General features: G+C 40.4%; 1 protein-coding gene across 1 annotated transcript in view; it reads right to left on the bottom strand.

Annotated features, from left to right (window-relative positions):
• Positions 1 to 6,245: 6,245 nt before the first annotated feature.
• LOC142849527 (interferon-induced very large GTPase 1-like) overlaps positions 6,246 to 17,911 on the bottom strand; it is a 33,858-nt gene continuing 22,192 nt past the window's right edge. The window contains exons 2-3 of the mRNA XM_075971799.1: positions 14,747 to 15,104; positions 6,246 to 14,659 (exon numbers count right to left, since the gene is read on the bottom strand). Of these exons, the coding sequence (XP_075827914.1) occupies positions 7,712 to 14,659; positions 14,747 to 15,100 (7,302 nt within the window). The 5' untranslated portion in view covers positions 15,101 to 15,104 and the 3' untranslated portion in view covers positions 6,246 to 7,711. The remainder of the gene's footprint in view (positions 14,660 to 14,746; positions 15,105 to 17,911) is intronic.

The raw sequence follows: 17,911 nt of genomic DNA on the forward strand, positions 1-17,911 counted from the left end.
CATCGTGGTAGCTCTAGATTATCAAATATTTTGCATTTAATAGACTCTCAATATTACATTGTAGTTGAAATATTATAAGATTTTTGTATTAAATGATTTGTATATTTTCACTAACTCCTTAAGCAGTACATAACGTATTTCAAAGTGAGAAGAAGAGTATCATGTAAGACCTGCAAAGAAGGTGAATGGGAAAAACCAACTGGTTTAGTGACAGTTAATGAATCCATAAATACTTATTTACTCCAAAGCGTGAAAAAACGAGAAGCTGGAGATGAGGACAGCCTAGGGTAAAAAAGGCTTTTGCTGAGCTCCATATTTTTTCTACCTTATTTTTGCCATCAGGAGGCACAAGGGGTTGTATTAGACTTGTGGTTGTGGAAAGAGACTTAACTCAAAGGAACCATTCAGAGAGCTTGATAATATGAACACTCAAGCTGGGTACAGACAAAAAACTGAAAAATTAGTCTTCCTGATGCTTTTCCATGCTAGTCAACAAGCCTATCAAAGACCTGAGTAGACCAATAATACTAGGATCACTTTCATAATTGCATTGGGTTAAAAATATTAAATATAGAATGACAACATTTTTTCTTAAAGATGCTAGTTTTATATATGCTTTAGTGTGTACTAGAGATCTACAGAGTCTTGTTCTAATAATTTATGTTTTGTGATCAGATGATTTTGATGCACCAGAAAGAATGCACCCTCCTCCCTGAGATAGGGTCTATCTCTGTCGTCTTGGCTGTTCTGGAACTCCCTCTGTAGACTAGGCTGGCCTCAGACTCTGTCTGCCTCTGCCTTCTAGGTACTGGAGTTAAAGTCACGCACAACCTCTGCCCAGAAAGAACACTTTTATGATTATTCTTCATAACAAATTTAGTTTACTGTATGATATAATGTTCAAGGAATAGCACCAGAAGTTTCATTATCTAATCCAGTTATCACCATCCTTTGAAGGAGTCCCTGCAGGTATCAGACAGGGAAGCAAACATCTAAAAGAAGTGAGGATGAAACCTGATGTAGATTGACTTCCTCAACCTAGACCAGGCTTCAGGGAGTCTATTGCCAGATACGCTATTACATATTGTATGCATATTTTAAGCATAATAGAATTTGGAAAAGGGTCTCTAGGTAGCACTAATCATTTCAGTTTCAGTTGCACAATAAAGCTTAATGTGTGACTACATGTAACTTTACAAAGTTCATGTGACCATGAGAATGGGATCTATAGCAAAAAGGCCTAGGATCTAATGTGGTCTCTGACCAATAGCATAGAGGTCAGCAGCCCATAAAGTACATGCAACATCTCTGCCAAGGAGGGGTAATGGCCTAGGGAGGGAGGAATCTGGAATAATCATTCTGGGTAATTAGAGTGAGGTCTGTTCCTACCCCTCTTCCTCACATGGCACAGCTCAATCTGGTCAGGTCCACTCTGGAATCTCTCAGATGCCCCTGATGTTGAGCATTTTCTTAAGTATCTTTTTAAAAAAATATTTATTTATTATGTATGCAATATTCTGTCTGTGTATATGCCTGCAGGCCAGAAGAGGGCACCAGATCCCATTATAGATGGTTGTGAGCCACCATGTCGTTGCTGGGAATTGAACTCAGGATCTTTGGAAGAGCAAGCAATGCTCTTAACTTCTGAGCCATTTCTCCAGCCCCCTCCTTAAGTATCTTTAAGCCATTTTAGATTCATCTCTTGACAGTTCTCTGTTTAGGTCTGTACCTCACTTTTATTGGATTATTTATTCTTTTGATGACAAATTTCTTGACTTCTTAGTATATTTTAGAGATCAGTCCTCTGTCTGATACGGAATTGGTGAAGATCTTTTCCCATTCTGTAGGCCATTTTGTCTTTTTGACCATGCCCTTTGCTTTACAGAAGCTTCTCAGTTTCAGGAGGTCCCATTGTCTCTCAGTGTCTGTGCTACTGAGTTAAATTTAGGAAGTGGTCTCCTGTGCCAATGTGTTCAAGTATATTTTTAATTTTCTTTTCTATGAGGATCAGTGTGGTTGGTTTTATGTTGAGGTCTTTAATCCATTTGAGCTTTGTGCATTGTGTTAGATATGGATCTATTTGCACTATCTACATGTTGATATCCAGTTATGCCAGCACCATTTGTTGAATATGATTTTTTCCATCCTCTATTTTTAGCTTCTTTATCAAAAATCAGGAGTCCATAGATGTGTGGATTAATATCCTGATCATTGATTCAATTCCATTCGTCCTCCTCTCTGTTTTTATGCCAATACCAGGTTGTTTTCATTACTGTAATTCTATAGTAGAGTTAGAAGTCAGGGATTGTGGTGCCTCCAGAAGTTCCTTTGTTGTATAGGATTGTTTTGGCTATCTTAGGGCTTTTGATTTTTTATATGAAGTTGAATATAGTTCTTTTGAGCTCTGTGAAGAATTTTGCTTAGATTTTGATGGCCATTGCATTGATTCAATAGACTGCTTTTCGTAAAATTGCCATTTTACTATGTTAATTCTACCTACACATGAGCATAGGAGATCTTTCCATTTTCTGATGTCTTCTTCAATTTGTTTCTTCAAAGTTTTAAAGTTCTTGTCATACAGATATTTTACTTGTTTGGTTAGAGTTACCCCAAGGTATTTTATGTTATTCATGGCTATTGTGAAGGGTGATGTCTCTCTGATTTCTTTCTCAGTCCACTTATCATCTGTATAAAGGAGGGCTACTGATTTTTTTAAAAAAATATTTATTTATTTATTAGGTATATATTATTCTGTTTTTGCTTGTACGCCTACAGGCCAGAAGAGGGCACCAGACCTCATTACAGATGGTTGTGAGCCATCATGTGGTTACTGGGAATTGAACTCAGGATCTTTGGAAGAACAGGCAATGCTCTTAAGCACTGAGCCATCTCTCCAGCCCCTACTGATTTTTTTTTAGTTGAGTTTGTATCCTACTATGTTACTGAAGATGCTTATGAGTTGTAGGAGTTCCCTGGTTGAATTTTTGGGGTCACTTATGTATGCTATCATATCATCAGCAAATAGTGAGAGTTTGAGTTCTTATTTTTCGGTTTGTATCCCCTTAATCTCTCGTTGTTGGATTTATTGCTCTAACTAGAATTTCAAGTACTTTACTTAATAGATATGGAGAGAGTGGATAACTTTGTCTTGTTCCTGATTTCAGTGGAATCACTTTGAGTTTCTCTCCACTTAGTTTGATGTTGGCTGTTGGCTTGCTGTATATTCATTTATTATGTAGAGGTATGTTCCTTATATCCCTGTTTTCTCCAAGACTTTTATTATGAAGGGGTATTGAATTTTGTCAAAAGCTTTCTCAGCATCTAATGAAATGATGGTGTGATTTTATTCATTTTAGTGTGTTTATATGGTGGATTACATTGATATATTTTCATATGTTGAACCATCCCTGCATCTCTGGGATGAAGCATACTAGTTCATGGTGGATGATTTTCCTGAGGTGTTCTTGGATTTGGTTTGCCAGTATTTTATTGAGTATTTTTGTGATTGGTCTTTAATTCTCTTTCTTAGTAGTGTCTTTGTATAATTTGGCTTTAAGGGTGATCATAGCCTCATAAAAAGAGTTTGGTAATGTTCCTTCTGTCGCTATCATGTGAAACAATTTGTAGTGTATTGGTATTAGTTCTTCTTTGAAAATATTGTAAAATTCTGCTCTGAAGCCATCTTGGCCTCTTTTTTTTGGTTGGGAAACTTTTGATGACTTTTTTATTTCCTTGGAGGTTATAGGTCTATTTAATTTGCTTATCTGGTCTTGACTTAATTTTGGTAAGTCGTATTTATTCAGAAAATTGTCCATTTCCTTAAGTTTTCCAATTTTGTGGAGTACAAGTTTTTGAAATATGACCTGATGATTCTCTGGATTTTCTCCATGTCTGTTGTTATGTCCTCCCTTTCATTTCTGATTTTGTTAATTTGGATATTCTCTCTCTGCCTTTTGGTTCATTTGGATGAAGGTCTGCCTATTTTGTTGATTTTCTTGAAGAACCAACTCTTTGTCTCATTGATTCTTTGTATTGTTTTCTTTGTTTCTATTTTCTTGATTTCAGCTCTCAATTTCATTATTTCCCTTGTCTAGTCCTCCTGGATGAGTTTGCTTCTTCTAGTTTTAGAGCATTCAGATGTTCTGTTAACTCGCTAATGTGATATGTTTCTAACTTCTTTATGTAAGCATTTAGTACTATAAACTTTCTTCTTAACACTGCTTTCATTGTGTCCCATATATTTGGGTATCTTATGTGGTCATTTTTGTTGAACTTTAGGAAGTCTTTAGTTTCTTACTTTATTCTTTCGGACCCATTGGTGATTGAGGTGACCATTGTTAAATTTCCACGTGTTTGTGGGCTTTTTGCAATTCTCATTGGTGTTGAATTCTAACTTTAAGCCATGGTGATCTGATAAGACACATGGGGTTATTCCATTTATTTTTAATTTGCTGAGATTTGTTTTGTACCGAGTATGTGGTCAGTTTTTGAGAAGTTTCCATGGGGTGTTAAAGAAGATATATTCTTTTATGTTTGGATGAAATGTTCTATAGATATTTGCTAAGTCTATTTGAGTCATAACATCTCTTAGTTCCCTTATTTCTTTGTTAAGTTTCTGCCTGGTTGTCCTGTCCAGTGGTGAGAATGGGGGAGGACTTTGGACTTTCCACAGGGCAGGGAACCCTGACTGCTCTTCAGACTGGAAAGGGAGTGGGAGGAGGGGGAGGGAAATGGGAGGCTGGGAGGAGGCGGAAATTCTGGGTGTTGATCAACTGCAGCAGTACAATAAGCAACAGGGAGAGAAACGGGGCTTATGGTGCCCAAAAACAATGTGCACAGTGGCTCTTGCATCATACCAGCCTGGAGACAAGGGCAGGGTGAAGCTGGCAGCCAGGGATTTGTGGTCAGAGACAGGAGCTAGCTGGAAGATAGGTCAAGAGAAGCAGGGGGAAGGAAAAGGATTAGAAACAGAAGGGTGTACACAAAGAAGTGCCTGATGTGGAGTCAAGCAGGCTAAATCTGCCTCTTGGAAATCCTGAAAATATGACATGCAGTTTAGGAGCAATATAGCTGTGTTTAGTCTGACTTCTGTCTCTGCAACAAATATGAAATGTCCAACAGACAAAAGATAATGCATGTGCTACAGCTCTGGAGGGCAAGCTATTCTGATTGTTGGGAAATTGGGCTAACATACAGCTGCAAAGGGAAAAGTATTCTGGCTGTTGGGAAATCAGACTGTACCGATAGCTGGGTTCCACTGGGGATTGTCTTTCTGTAGGATGTTGCAATCCTGTTCCTCTCTGAGAGAGCTGTTGAAGCTCAGCTCTGCTCCACTCTGCTAAGAGAGTTTCCCAGCAGAGATGTCCGTTGCTTCTCTGTTCTCATTAAAGTTGTTACTTCTCTGCTCTGTTTCACTAAGGGAGTTTCCCAGCAGAGATGACCATTGCTTCTCTGCAAAAAGAAGGTCTTCACCCTAAACTCATTCAAGAGATTTATTGGAAGGGAGTAAGTAATCTAAGAGAGTGCTGCTTCTGCCAAGGTGGAAAAGGATGCCCCCAACTGAACAGACACAGGGTTTATGTAGGGTTTCTTGGGGGTAGAGATTTTCCAGGGTGAAGATTTTCAGTGTGGAAATTGAACAAACTCAGTGATTGGATGGATTTCATGCTTAGGGAATGGTTAATTTCATGCTCAGGGATTGGTGGGTTTTCCTGTTCAGGGATTGGTGGGGTTGGTACTCAGTTGATCAAGGGCAGTATGTGTTTCTTTGGCTCTGATTTCAAGGTTTCTTTCACTGGCCCCCTTTAAACTTTTGGCTTTAGTTTCAGGGTCAAAGAGTGTTTCTTTCACTGGCTCTGGTTTCAGAGCCAGAGTGTGTTTCTTTAGCTCCCATTTCAGAGTTAGGATGTGTTTCTTTGACTCTGGTTTCAGGGTCAAAGTGTGTTTCTTTGGTTGGCTCTGGTTTCAGAGTCAGGGTGTGCTTCTTTGGCTGGTCCTTTTTTCCTATGACATCAGTGTAGAACATCAACACAGGAACACAATCAAGGAAGACCAGATGAACTCAGACGTGTAGTGGCCACCTTTACTCATATACCAAAACTACAGGGAATGTAGGACGTTTACTTGCACCCTCCCAGCAGGTCCAGTTATTCCAGGGTCTGAAGGGGCGCTATCTGAAAGAACATGGGTGAGAGAGAGAGAGAGAAAGAAGACCAAGCAAGCCAAACAGGATTCTGTTCTCAATTTGTCAAGATCTCCATTTATTGAAGCAAGCTTTTTGTCTTAAATACCCCTCAGTGAGAAACTCGGGCAGGGGGAACTGGGGAAGGGGGAAGGGAGAATGGGGAAGGGATTTGGCAGCTCTGCAGCTAAGCAGGGCAGTTGCAAGGTCAGTGGCTAGAACACCTGCTGTTAGTGATAAACAACAAGCAATGAAGACACTCTGTGGTACTTTCTGGACCTTGAGTCTCTAAGATTAGCACATACTGTCTTAGTTAACTTTAAGTTTTCTGTCTCAAGGTTTTTACTTCAAGGCCCTGTGATAAAGGAGAAGCCTGAAATCCCTCCTGACATTTACTCTACCTTGAAGACTGGGTTTATGATCTTGTCTGATCTCCTCTTTGTCTCTACATATGTCTGGACTCCAAAACAGAAGGGAACAAGTCATGGATTGGTTTGAACTTCAGAATGCTTGTTGACAACTTTTAATTTTGTTTCTGCTTTCAATTTGCAAAATTGGGGCAGTTGCAATATGGACTCTTTGGAGCTTAACAAAATGGACTTGCTTCCTGTGAGGTCTATTATTTACTATGTGGTCTTGGGCTCCTTGGGCTTCAAAGTAGTTGGGGTCCTATTCTGGTGCTGAGTCAGAGTCTCTCAGGCATCTTGCAGGGGCATCCAAATGCTGTGGTGATTGTGATGCCTTGGCAAAGATCATAGACTCAATCCAATTATAATAAAATGTTTAATTAATTAGCTGATAGCAGGACAGCACTCTCTTAGCCAGACTTGAGATTGTCGTGAGAAGTGTGGCAAGAAAAGGATTCTTGTGGTGAAAACCATTAGAAGACCTTCATTATCTGCCAAAACTGGTCTATTTAGTAAGTAGTCAAGGTGACCCCAAATAATCCTTGGCTATCTGCATAAGCATGTTACAGAAGACCCCAAAACAGTTAGTTATATAACAAACAGATTGTCATGGCTCTGCTTTTGTACGTGTGTGTGTGCATGTGTGCGAATGCGTTTCTCTCTCTCTCTCTCTCTCTCTCTCTCTCTCTCTCTCTCTCTCTCTCTCTGTGTGTGTGTGTGTGTGTGTGTGTGTGTGTAAGAGAGAGAGAGAGAGAGAGAGAACTGAGAATTTATAATCCAGGAGCTTGAGTTAGACAAAAATGGCTAGTGAGTTCCAAGATGGACGTCCAGCATAAAATTGGAGATTTTTAAGGCCATCACACAGCCTCCTCTTCCGTATGGTTCCCTGAGTCTCGAGAAGGATTTGATGAAGACATCCTGTTTAGGACTGATATTCTCATGTTCAATACATTATATTCAAAGCAGCAGAAATTAAGACATAAACATTCTCTTTAGCAGAAGATCTTCAGGTCTAGAAATAGTAACTGATTTTATTTTTATGTATCTTATTTATAAACTGTAATCTTCATGGTGACGCCTGAATTTCAGGTCCTTTGGAAAAAATGAAATTTGTGTGGCAGTGTTATTGTTTATGTTGGCAATTATTATATTCCAAGTCATCAAGTACTTCTTCCTTTGTGATTTTGGTCCATGAATATGGAATAGTACCTAACTTTGTAAATTTTTTTTCATACTTTTTTTCAAGCTTTGATCTGAAGCGACAGACAAACCATTTCCAATATGGCTGGGTAGATGAGTCTGGGGTGATGCTCCATGTGGCAAAATTACCTCCTGCTGCTCGATATTTCTTGTATGGGAACCTCCGGAGGTCATCTAAAATAAATGAACTGTCACTTGCTACACAAGTAGTACAGCAGTCAGTGGCAAAGTAGTCTGTTTTATAATAATGCCATCCATTGACAGCCTGAGGACGGTGGAATGGCACACTGTGATCTCCATCATGTTCGGGAATGGTGTTGGTACAAATTGCTTTACAAAAAGGACACTGCTTCCAGCAGCCACAGAGATGTTCAGAGAGAATTTTCTCAATGTCAGGAATAATTTTATCTATGGGCTTACTTGAGCAGTCCTCTTTTACTTTCTTCAGTGCAGGATCCAAAGCTGCACTCATGACTTCTTTGAGAAACTCAGTGTCCTTTATCTCCAGGTGCTCGATGCTTATGAGGTCTCTTCTTGGAAAGATCAGGTTGCTCCCTAGGTGATCACAGAACAAATTCAACCAGCGAGAAGCAGTGCTGTTATCTTTAGTTACTGCTGTGGACTCATGAATGGCAGAGAGGATGACATTCTTGATGTCAGCTAAAATTATTTTTATAAAAGTCTTTATTTTTTCACCTTCTTTTGCTGACAAGTATCTTCTAATACGGTCTCTAATGTAAGCCCTGAAAAAGGATTCTGGATGATGAATGTACTGCCAATAGTTATCAAAGTTTTCTTCTTCTGCCAGAAAAATGAGAATATGTTTCTCCAGGTTAGCTCTGTTTCCATTGAATTCAGCGCAGGCAGCTCTCATGTCTCCAGCTACTTTAAGGCTCATTTTCTCCCATATAGTGGCAGAGATAGCAGGAGTGAGCTTGAGCCACAGGAAGTCCACAAACGATGTGATGGAGGTGGCACCTTGGCAGGAGATTTTAAAACTGATGAAGAAGTCATCTTTTTTTCTCTCCAGATAGTTCACAGGATCATATACTCTATTGAATTCCTTGTTTATTTCCTTGAAATTCTTAGATGCTTTTTCAAATAAGCATACAGATAAATCAATGTTGTACTCTTTGGTAAATGTGTAGTCTTCCTCAGGGGGAACAGATTTCAGTTCTTTTTCTATTATCTTTAAGATTACATGAAAATCATTCTGACTGTAATCGCGCCTTTGCTTCCAAATGTTTTCAATTATTTCCTCAAATCTTAAAGAAATGTTACTAGTAGTCTTCTTAATGGATTCTTTATGACAGATTTCTAAACACCTTGGAATTACCCCAAACCTTTTTTTCACTTGGACATGTTTGGCATAATTAATCTCAAACATCTTTCCAGAGTTCTTTTTAAGTCTTTCTACAATGTTTTTCTCCTTTTTGAAATGCTCCAGAAGGATATTTTCAGCATCCCAATCAATGTCAGGCTCTGTGACAGGAGGTGCAGTCAAAGAAACTTTGTAGATCCAACTTGTCCAAAGTTGATTGAACTTCTCACGCAACTCTTCATCATTGAATTCTTTACCCTTCACACTCAAAGCCAACTCTCGGCTCCTCTCTAACAGTTCATTTTCATATTGTGACTTTTGGTTATCTAGTCTTTCTTGACTTTGTTTAAGACTGATGAGCTCACTGCATTTCCTTCTGGTGTCTGAAGTAAGTGCATCTTTAAGCATTAGTAACTTATGTTCAAAGCTTGATTTCCATTGTACCAATGTTTCTCTATCTGTGTCTTCTTCAAAATATTTGTCAAAATCTTCCTTGATGGTTTCATATTTTGTACTGATTGGACCCTCAAGTGTCCTGGGTGTGAGTATCAGTATTTTCCCATTTTCTATCTGATTGGTCAACTGATTCTGTAAATCCAGCACATAACTCCTCAGCTCCCAGGTCCAGTGGTTATACATGGCTTCCAGTTTGCTCATGGATATAATTTCTTGGGTGTTCCTGAAACTGAAAATGAAGTTCTCACTGACCAGGGCTTTCCACAAATCCTGAACTCGAAATTTTACATCTGAGATCTTCATGATCTTTCCCCTGGATTCATGCTGAGCAGTCCTAAGAATCCCAGCCTTCAACTCCTGGACATTGTGGCTATAGTGAGGATTGGGAGGGGCCATTGGGGGATTGCCATCCCAGAGGTGAGCAAAGTAGTAGACATGACTATTGACATCAAATCTAATTACATCACGGAAGCGGGTTATGTTTGAGCACTCTTCCTGTTCAGCAGCTAATGCTGTCATCTCATCCAGTCTCTGCTCCAGTCTCCTTCGTCCTTCCATAGTTTGGTCTTTAGCTGTAACTTCTCCCACATTCTGATGGACAAAGAAACAACTGGGGGAGATTTTCACTTGTTTCATTCTCAGAAAGGCCTGGGCCACTATTTGTAGGATATCCTGCATCTCTGATGGATTCTCCCCAAAAATATTGATCAGAGTCAAGTTTCCAAGGCCAATGACAAATGTTGCCAACTCATTGTCCCGATGGTGGGATTTGTTGTTGAGTTCTGGAGCCCGAAGTCCTTCTGTGTCTACAACAAGCACAAAATCAAAGCCAAGCTCCTCTGTGAATGTCTCTTCCACCTTCAGGAGCTGCATGTAGGCCCCCTTGGTGCACCTGCCTGCACTGGCTGTGAACTGCAGCCCAAATAGTGCATTCAGTAGGGTGGATTTCCCTGAGCTCTGCAGACCGAGGATGGAGAGAACAAACAGTCTTTTGTCTCCAACTTTCTCTGAGATCTTGTCAAAAACAGCTGCCACCCACTTTAGAGGCACATATGAAGCATCCCCATCCATCAGCTCAATAGGAACACCAGCTACCATCAAATCTGCAGCAATCTGAGGGAGGCAGAGAAAAAGGCTGTCTCTAGAGGAGGAAGTTTCTTCCAGAGCTTCATAGATCTGGCCAACTTCTCGGAGAAGGTGCTCAATTCCTAAAGTGCAGTTAAGAATCTCAGTAGAGATGGCTTCTATCTGCTCCTGCCAGAGTGTCAGGGAGCTGTTTCTGTCTGCCGTTTGCTTTTCTGCCTGTAGCAGTGACCACAAAGATTGTTGCTTTCCGTGCAAATTCTCCAAGTGTCCTGAAGTTAGCTTTTCCAAAACCATATTTATCCAGTGTAAGAAATATAGTTTGGGGTAAATTTCTAAATCTTCTTGGAGAATTTGTAGGACAGAGCACATTAAGGGATTGAGAGGAAAGGCCTTATTAAATTGCTGACATCGTATTTTCTGTTTTTCTACCTCTATTTTACTCTTGTGTTGTTCAATGCTCCGATTCCCCCTTTCTCTCAGATGATAGAGTTCCTTGTCCTTCTTACACCAAAGGTGCCAAAGTTGTCCCTGCAGCGGCAGCAAGTTTTCTTTTATCTCAGGTAACTTTGATAGTTTCAGGAGGTCCATTATAGTCTGTGCCTTTTCTTTGGCTTCCTTAATTTCTCTTTGATCTTCATCAATCAGAAATCCTTGTTTTCTAGCTATCTTTGAACAGTCCTCTAAGCTGAGTGGATGGCCAGAGAGTTCTAGTAAAAGTTTGATGGCGTTTGTGAGTTCCTCTGTTAACTCTGCCTCATTTCTATTCTTGATGCCAATTCTCATTCTTTTACCAGAAAAATTGGCTGTGGCTTTTTCTTTGTCATCAGTCAAACAGATCAGGGATCTTGATGACTGACAGAGGTATCTTACAAGGTTTTGGTTTTCTTTATTATCATCAGAAGCTGACATGAGGACCACAATGACAGAAGAGACATCCTGCAGGAAGCTGAGTTGTTGCCTATGGTCCTTGGCATCTCCATGAAGATTGGTGAAGGTCACACACTTGTCAAATATGTCCTCACTTTTGTCCCCAGGACAGAACCAGCAGACCTCCACCACTCCCTGCATCAGGAGACAGTCTTTGCTGCTTCCTCTGCAGTGCCTGTGAAAAAACACATCATGTTTACGTTTACTGAGGAGAGAGTTCATGATCTGAGATTTGGAAGCAGAGAAGCCTTTTCCAACTCTAATGAAGGACACAATGGGGGTAGAGACACAGCACATCTGCTGATTCCTGTGACTGTAGCTCTTGTTCTGTGCTGATTTACTTGACTCTTGCCAACTTCTCCTGATTTGTCTGAGAGACCAGAGAGAGAATTCCATTTGAGAAGTGTTGGGATTTGGCACCACAAGGGGGAGTGCAAATTGACAAATGGAAAGTTTAGACAAAATGTATTGCCTTGCAAGATCATCTGCACAGTGAAAAATGGCCATCTGGATGTCCATTGGGTGAATGTGGGGCCGGGACTCAGTGGTTGAAGAATTAGTAAATTTATATCTGTCATCAAAGAACTCTTCATATGGATCAAAAGACTCATTTTCTGAGTTGTCAGGACCTACAGAGTTTTGGGTGTCTGCATTTCCATTATTTTTGAAGACTAGATGTCTGAACCCACAATCTAGCATCAGTAGCTTTTGTAGGAAATAGAAGGGAAGTTCCTGTTCAGATCTTGACTGTGTATTGTACACAGAAGTCTTATAGATCAGATGGAAGTCAGCTCTGCTCATCCTTTTTGGGTAGTGATGTTCTAGACCTAGACGCTGGAGTAAATCTAGCAACGGTCCCTTTTCTATGTTTTCCTTTTGGTTGTTTTCATTATCTTGTTGATTATAAGTCTCTTTCTTTTCAAGGTCAAGACTTTGCAGTTGTTTTTTCATTTCTTCCACTTTCAAAGCAGAGATGGTGTCTTCATAATTCCCATCAATGAATAATCTCAAATCATTCTCTAGATTTTCCCAATCATGATCTGTTTCAAATTTTGTGAGGACTTGTCCAAATTTTGTAGACAATTGTAAATGCTCCATATGCTGTCTTATTAATCCCAAGCGTTGTGTTTTTTCTTCTGGAGAAATCTCTGAGACATTCACTGTGGTGGTCAGAGCTTTGAGCACTAGGAATGCCTGTGCCCTGTCAGTGCAGGTAGTTTTTAGCTCCTGATATCTGTGTTGGACAGTTTGTATTTCATCCAGTAGGAAATTTATCTCAGCGCACCCCAGGAGAGGCTGGAAAACATTGCTTTCCAGCTGATAACCTGCACCAGCTGCAATGCAGAGTAGTAGCAGCTGCATGTCTGGCTGCTCCGCTTCTCTGAGAGAGTTCAAGAAGGAGCTAAGAGCTTTGGTGACCTCACAGGTAGCTTTTCTTTGAGCCTCTTCGACTGTTTCTAGGGACTCAGATTTGTCATTTGCTTCCACGAGAGCTTTTTGGATTTCTTTCAAAGTTTTAAGGAATTCAGACAATTCAGTGATTTTGACTTGCTTTTCCTCTGACTCTGTCTGGTCGATCCACTGAATCATTGACTTCACCTGAGGAAAGTACTTTACTTTTTTGACATGAGGTTCTAGAAGACTGTGTAACTGAGGTTGAATAAACAGAATTTTTTGAATGGATGGGTTTTTGCAAAAGTTGACAGTGTTTATGAGAAAAATCTGCAGATCTAAATCTTTGAGACACCTATTAATCCATATGTCATAACCTTTTGTTTTGTGGGCCAGTGTTTGCATAAAACTCATCAGTTTCTTAAGTTTCTCTTCAGGGTTAGAGACCTCCCAGGATTTCACATCATCCAGGATATGCCCTGCTTCCTCCTCAGGGATCAACATATGTTCTCCAGCCTGGATGCAGGCATCAAGGCCAGTCAGAGCAGAGTAGTTTTCTGCCAGGCAGTTAGCTACCAGAAAGGGGTCCTTAAAATTGCTTCTGTGATTTGATAGGATGATGTCCCAAATGGGTACCAGCTGATGTTCTCGGTCAATGACACACCAGGTTTTGTTGCTGGCGAGAAGGCCAGTTGTCCACTGAACAATTCCATTTGCTTCTGGTGGTCCACCTATCTGGGCTACAGATAATTGGACTTTGATTTGGAGCTGTTGATTAGTTGAATTTTGGCAGGATCTTACTGAATGTGAGTTTGATTTTGTTATTCCTGCCATAAATTTGACTCTAAAGCCATTGTAGCCTGCCCTTATGTAACTATCCAAGGCCTCTTCTGTGTGCTGCTTCACACAATCCAGCTGGTCACTTCTGAAACCCTCTGAAAAGGCCTTCCACCAGTAGATTCCCCCAAGATGCAGAGGGCCTTGATTAGCATGAGAACCAAATCTGTTGAAGAAGTTTTCAGTCCTGTTCCTCAGTAAGAGGAATCTGTCTGGTCCATCAGTGTGTTCCAGTTGTTCCTCAATAATCTTCAGTTCCTTGAGAGCAGCAGTGGAGAGCTGGAGCTCATCAATTCGAAAGTGGAAGGAGACCAGCGGGACAAAGCTGAACTTGGCTGAGCAGAAATAAGACTGCTCTGAATATGACTGGTGTGTGCCCTTAGATTCTGAATGTTTGCTTTGATCTCTACCACATTCTTGACTAAATCCCCAGGATCCACCTGTGGCTGATGTCATTGCTCCAAATCCCAGCTTCTCCACATTTTTGGTAAACAGGGTTTCTTCTTGATAAGATGTGAATTCTTTTGCTTCCATTCTTTTGGCTTTCTCAGATCCAAAGACGACAAATTCCTTGGGGACCCTGAGTAGTTCTTCTCTCCTTGCCACCAGGTTCTTTTTATGGCACGTCTTGTATATTCCCTGCAGGGCTAGCCCTCCAGAAGCCCATCTAACTAGTTCTCTATCTGGCAGATTTCCCCTGTAGGTCAGTTTCTGCTCCATGTTTCCTGGTTGTCTCTCCATTGTTTCAGTGATATCTTTGAGGGGTACTTCAGGTCCTGGCCAGCACTCTTCAGGGATCTCCATTGCTTGTCTCAGCTCTGCTTCTTTCCTCTCCTCCTCCTCCTCCTCCTCCTCCTCCTCCTCCTCCTCCTCCTCCTCCTCCTCCTCCTCCTCCTCCTCTTCTTCTTCTTCTTCTTCTTCTTCTTCTTCTTCTTCTTCATGTCTCCCTTCTGACTGCAGGTCCATCAGTTCCTGCAGTGCCTGTTCTGCCTGCTGCTGTCTGCTCTCTATCATCTCCCCTGAAGTCTTCTGGAACTCTGCAACACTGTTTGACTGTGAGAGGTCAAGCAGCTTCTCCAGAGCCTTTTCTTCCCATGTGTGCTGTGTCTGGGACTTCAGCTTCTGGAGATCTTCTTCTTCTAATTGTTGTAAGTTCTGGGCACAGGTCACACCCATGTCTTCCTTAAGTTTAGGAAGCCAGTAGTCAACAGACAACCCCACTTCTGTCAGCATCTCCTGGAGATCTTGCCTTCTAGGCTGAGGCTCAGCAGGGATGCACTTTGCTGTTGCCATGGCTCTATGAAGAAAAGATACTTAATTAGTCTCTGTCCAAATGTAAGAAATCTTCTCCACATGATCCAATGTGTGAATTTTCTAAGGAGGCATATCTCCAAGGTTTTCATGCCTTCATATAATTGCATAATATATATTTCTTTAGCATTTTTGTCATATTTTTTGTTTGTTGAACATAATTTGTATTTATAGTTGTTGTTATGAATTTCAGTGTAATAGGCTGATGTTTTGGCATTTTCTCCTAAATATTCAACATCAAAACCAGTTTTAAAACATAGATGATAATTCACTTTTTATTTTGTAAATAAGAGTGGCTACATCTGCCAATTATCTTTTCTGTATTTGTTTCTATGAAATCTGTGCTGACTGCTTCCATTCATGTGTCCCTAAAATACATCTCAAGTTACAAAATATCCATTTAGTTTTCTATCTTTATAAATTCATTAACTAATTGACGTAAAATAATCACAGAGAGCCAGGGAGAGTCTGGAAAATGAAAGAGAGATGCACAGGAAGTTCTAGAGAGAAACTTGGAGTGTGCAGTACTTTTTGGTTTGTAGTGACAGAAGAGACCCCTCTTTCTGAGATGCCAACAGAGGTCAGGTCAGCTAGTCACTCCTCAACCTTTCTGAGCTAGCATGTTTTCACTCCAGCCTCTGACTCCTGAGTCTGTATTGGTAAATAAAGATAGAGATTTAGTTAAAAACTACATTTGGTGGCAGCGACAGGAGCTGGACCCAGTGAGACATCAAAGTCCCTCCAGGCCACTGCCAGGAAAGCAGGCCAGTAACTGCAGAGCCTTAGTTACTGGCTGAAATTGCAGTAGGTTCAGGCGCAGCCACAGAGCTGTCAGTAAATCAACATTTTAGTACTCCTATGTGTGGCATGTCTACGCAAAAGGAAGTTTATGTCAGCTGGTGCCTCCACTGCCACTCTTGGGGACTCAGGAAAGCATGCTTGCTCAGAAATCTGTAGTGGCATTTCATTTGTATTTTAATGAAAAAGGGTTGCCTGATGATCAGAGAGTAAAACAGCCCCAAAGGTCAGTCTTACAGAGCAGGCAGTGGTAACACAAACCTTTAATCTCAGTAGTCATACTAGTTGCTGTAGAAACCAGGCAGTGCATGATTTAATCCCAGTGGTGAATGCCTTTAATCCCAGTGCTACAGAGGAATATAAAATGGGAGGAGACAGCTCTCAGACTCAGTCTCATTCTGAGATTCCTGGAGCCCTGTTGCCATTACGGAATGAGGTCGAGGTAAGAGCCCATGGCTGGCTGCTTTGCCTTACTGATCTTCAGGTTGAACCCCAATATTAGTCACTGAGCTTTCATTAATCGTGCATCAGAAATCATAGAAGCGATCTGAGTGTGCTGATGGTCAGCTGAGGACAAACTAAGAAATCAGCAGATTTGGTGAGATACCTGGGAAGTCCTTTAGAAACGAGTTAAATAATATTAAAAGTAAAAATCTTTCCTATGTTAAGGATGGGAAATATCAGAGTGCAGGAGTTAGGACCCTGTATAGTGCAACTATGGATGGCTTGAAAATGGAAACAGCAAGTGAGGGGACAAATGACTTAGTTGGGATTGACATAATGCCAATTATAATTATTATCAGTCTGGTAACTCATATTTCATTCTTAATATCCATAGTAGTTTCTTGTGCCAAATAAAGAGTGGTCTGATAATTGTGCCAAATACGAAACACTGACTGATAAAAGATACAAACTTTAGAAAGACTTGTCAATGAAAATAAGAAAAATTTGACTGAGAAGACATAAGCCTTAAAAAGACCTAGAATGAATATAAAGAAATTACTCAGACACAGACAGAGGAGTTTAGACAAGAACCTACCAAGCCACTGCATGATGAAACTGAAATAGTTCTAATAACCCAAGCTTATTAGAAAACCAACCTTAATTTCTATACAAGTTACTGTACAAGATATGACCAGCAGATGATAGGTACCCCTAAGGTTATGCAGAAGTTAAACAGAATCGTCTAGAAATATTAGATTTGATAATATTTAAGAAGGTGGTAATTTTATATGTATTTACCCTATGTGAAGGACACATTAAATTTATGGGCAACTCAGAACAGAATTATCCCTCAAGACTGGAAAGACTAAGACACAGAAAGCTGAAAGCTGGTAGCTGGCTCTCAGTTAAAGTGATGAATACAGTAGAAAGAGGAAGCTAGGGCCACAGAACAACAAAATAGGGCTAGAACTATTAACATTTCCCAACACTGGTTACAGGGTGAGGACTAATATGATGAATTGTAAAGGCAGATTGATTTTAATGATCACACCTTGGTACTTTGTCATATAGCAGTTTTAAATGCTTGGGACAAAGTCGAAGAATCAGGGAACAGTTCTAAGTAATTTACGAAAATTTTACAAACCCAAAAAAGCCTTTATTGATTTTTTTTGCAGTGATTGACTTCAGTTGTTAGTAGAAAAATATCAGATTTAGGGATCAGACAAATAGTAACTGAATCTTTGGCTTTTGAAAATGCTAATTCAGAATGCAAAAGGGTGATTAAATCTTTAAAGGCTTCTACCTTTTCTCTCCCCATCTCCCCTTACCCCCATCCCACCCCACCCCCAAAATCCCAATTTTCTCCCCGGCAATTTTGTCTACTTCCTTTAGCCAAGGGGATAACTATATGTTTTTCCTTGGGATCACCTTCTTACTTAGCTTCTTTAGGTTCACCTATTGTAGACTCCGTGACCCCTATTTATGGCTAGAAACCAATTATGAGTGAGTACAGGGAAGGAGGGGGGGACTTGGGGAAACAGGAGGATCGGG

This window comes from Microtus pennsylvanicus, chromosome 5, assembly GCF_037038515.1.
Source record: "Microtus pennsylvanicus isolate mMicPen1 chromosome 5, mMicPen1.hap1, whole genome shotgun sequence".
NCBI classification, from domain to species: Eukaryota; Metazoa; Chordata; class Mammalia; order Rodentia; family Cricetidae; genus Microtus; species Microtus pennsylvanicus.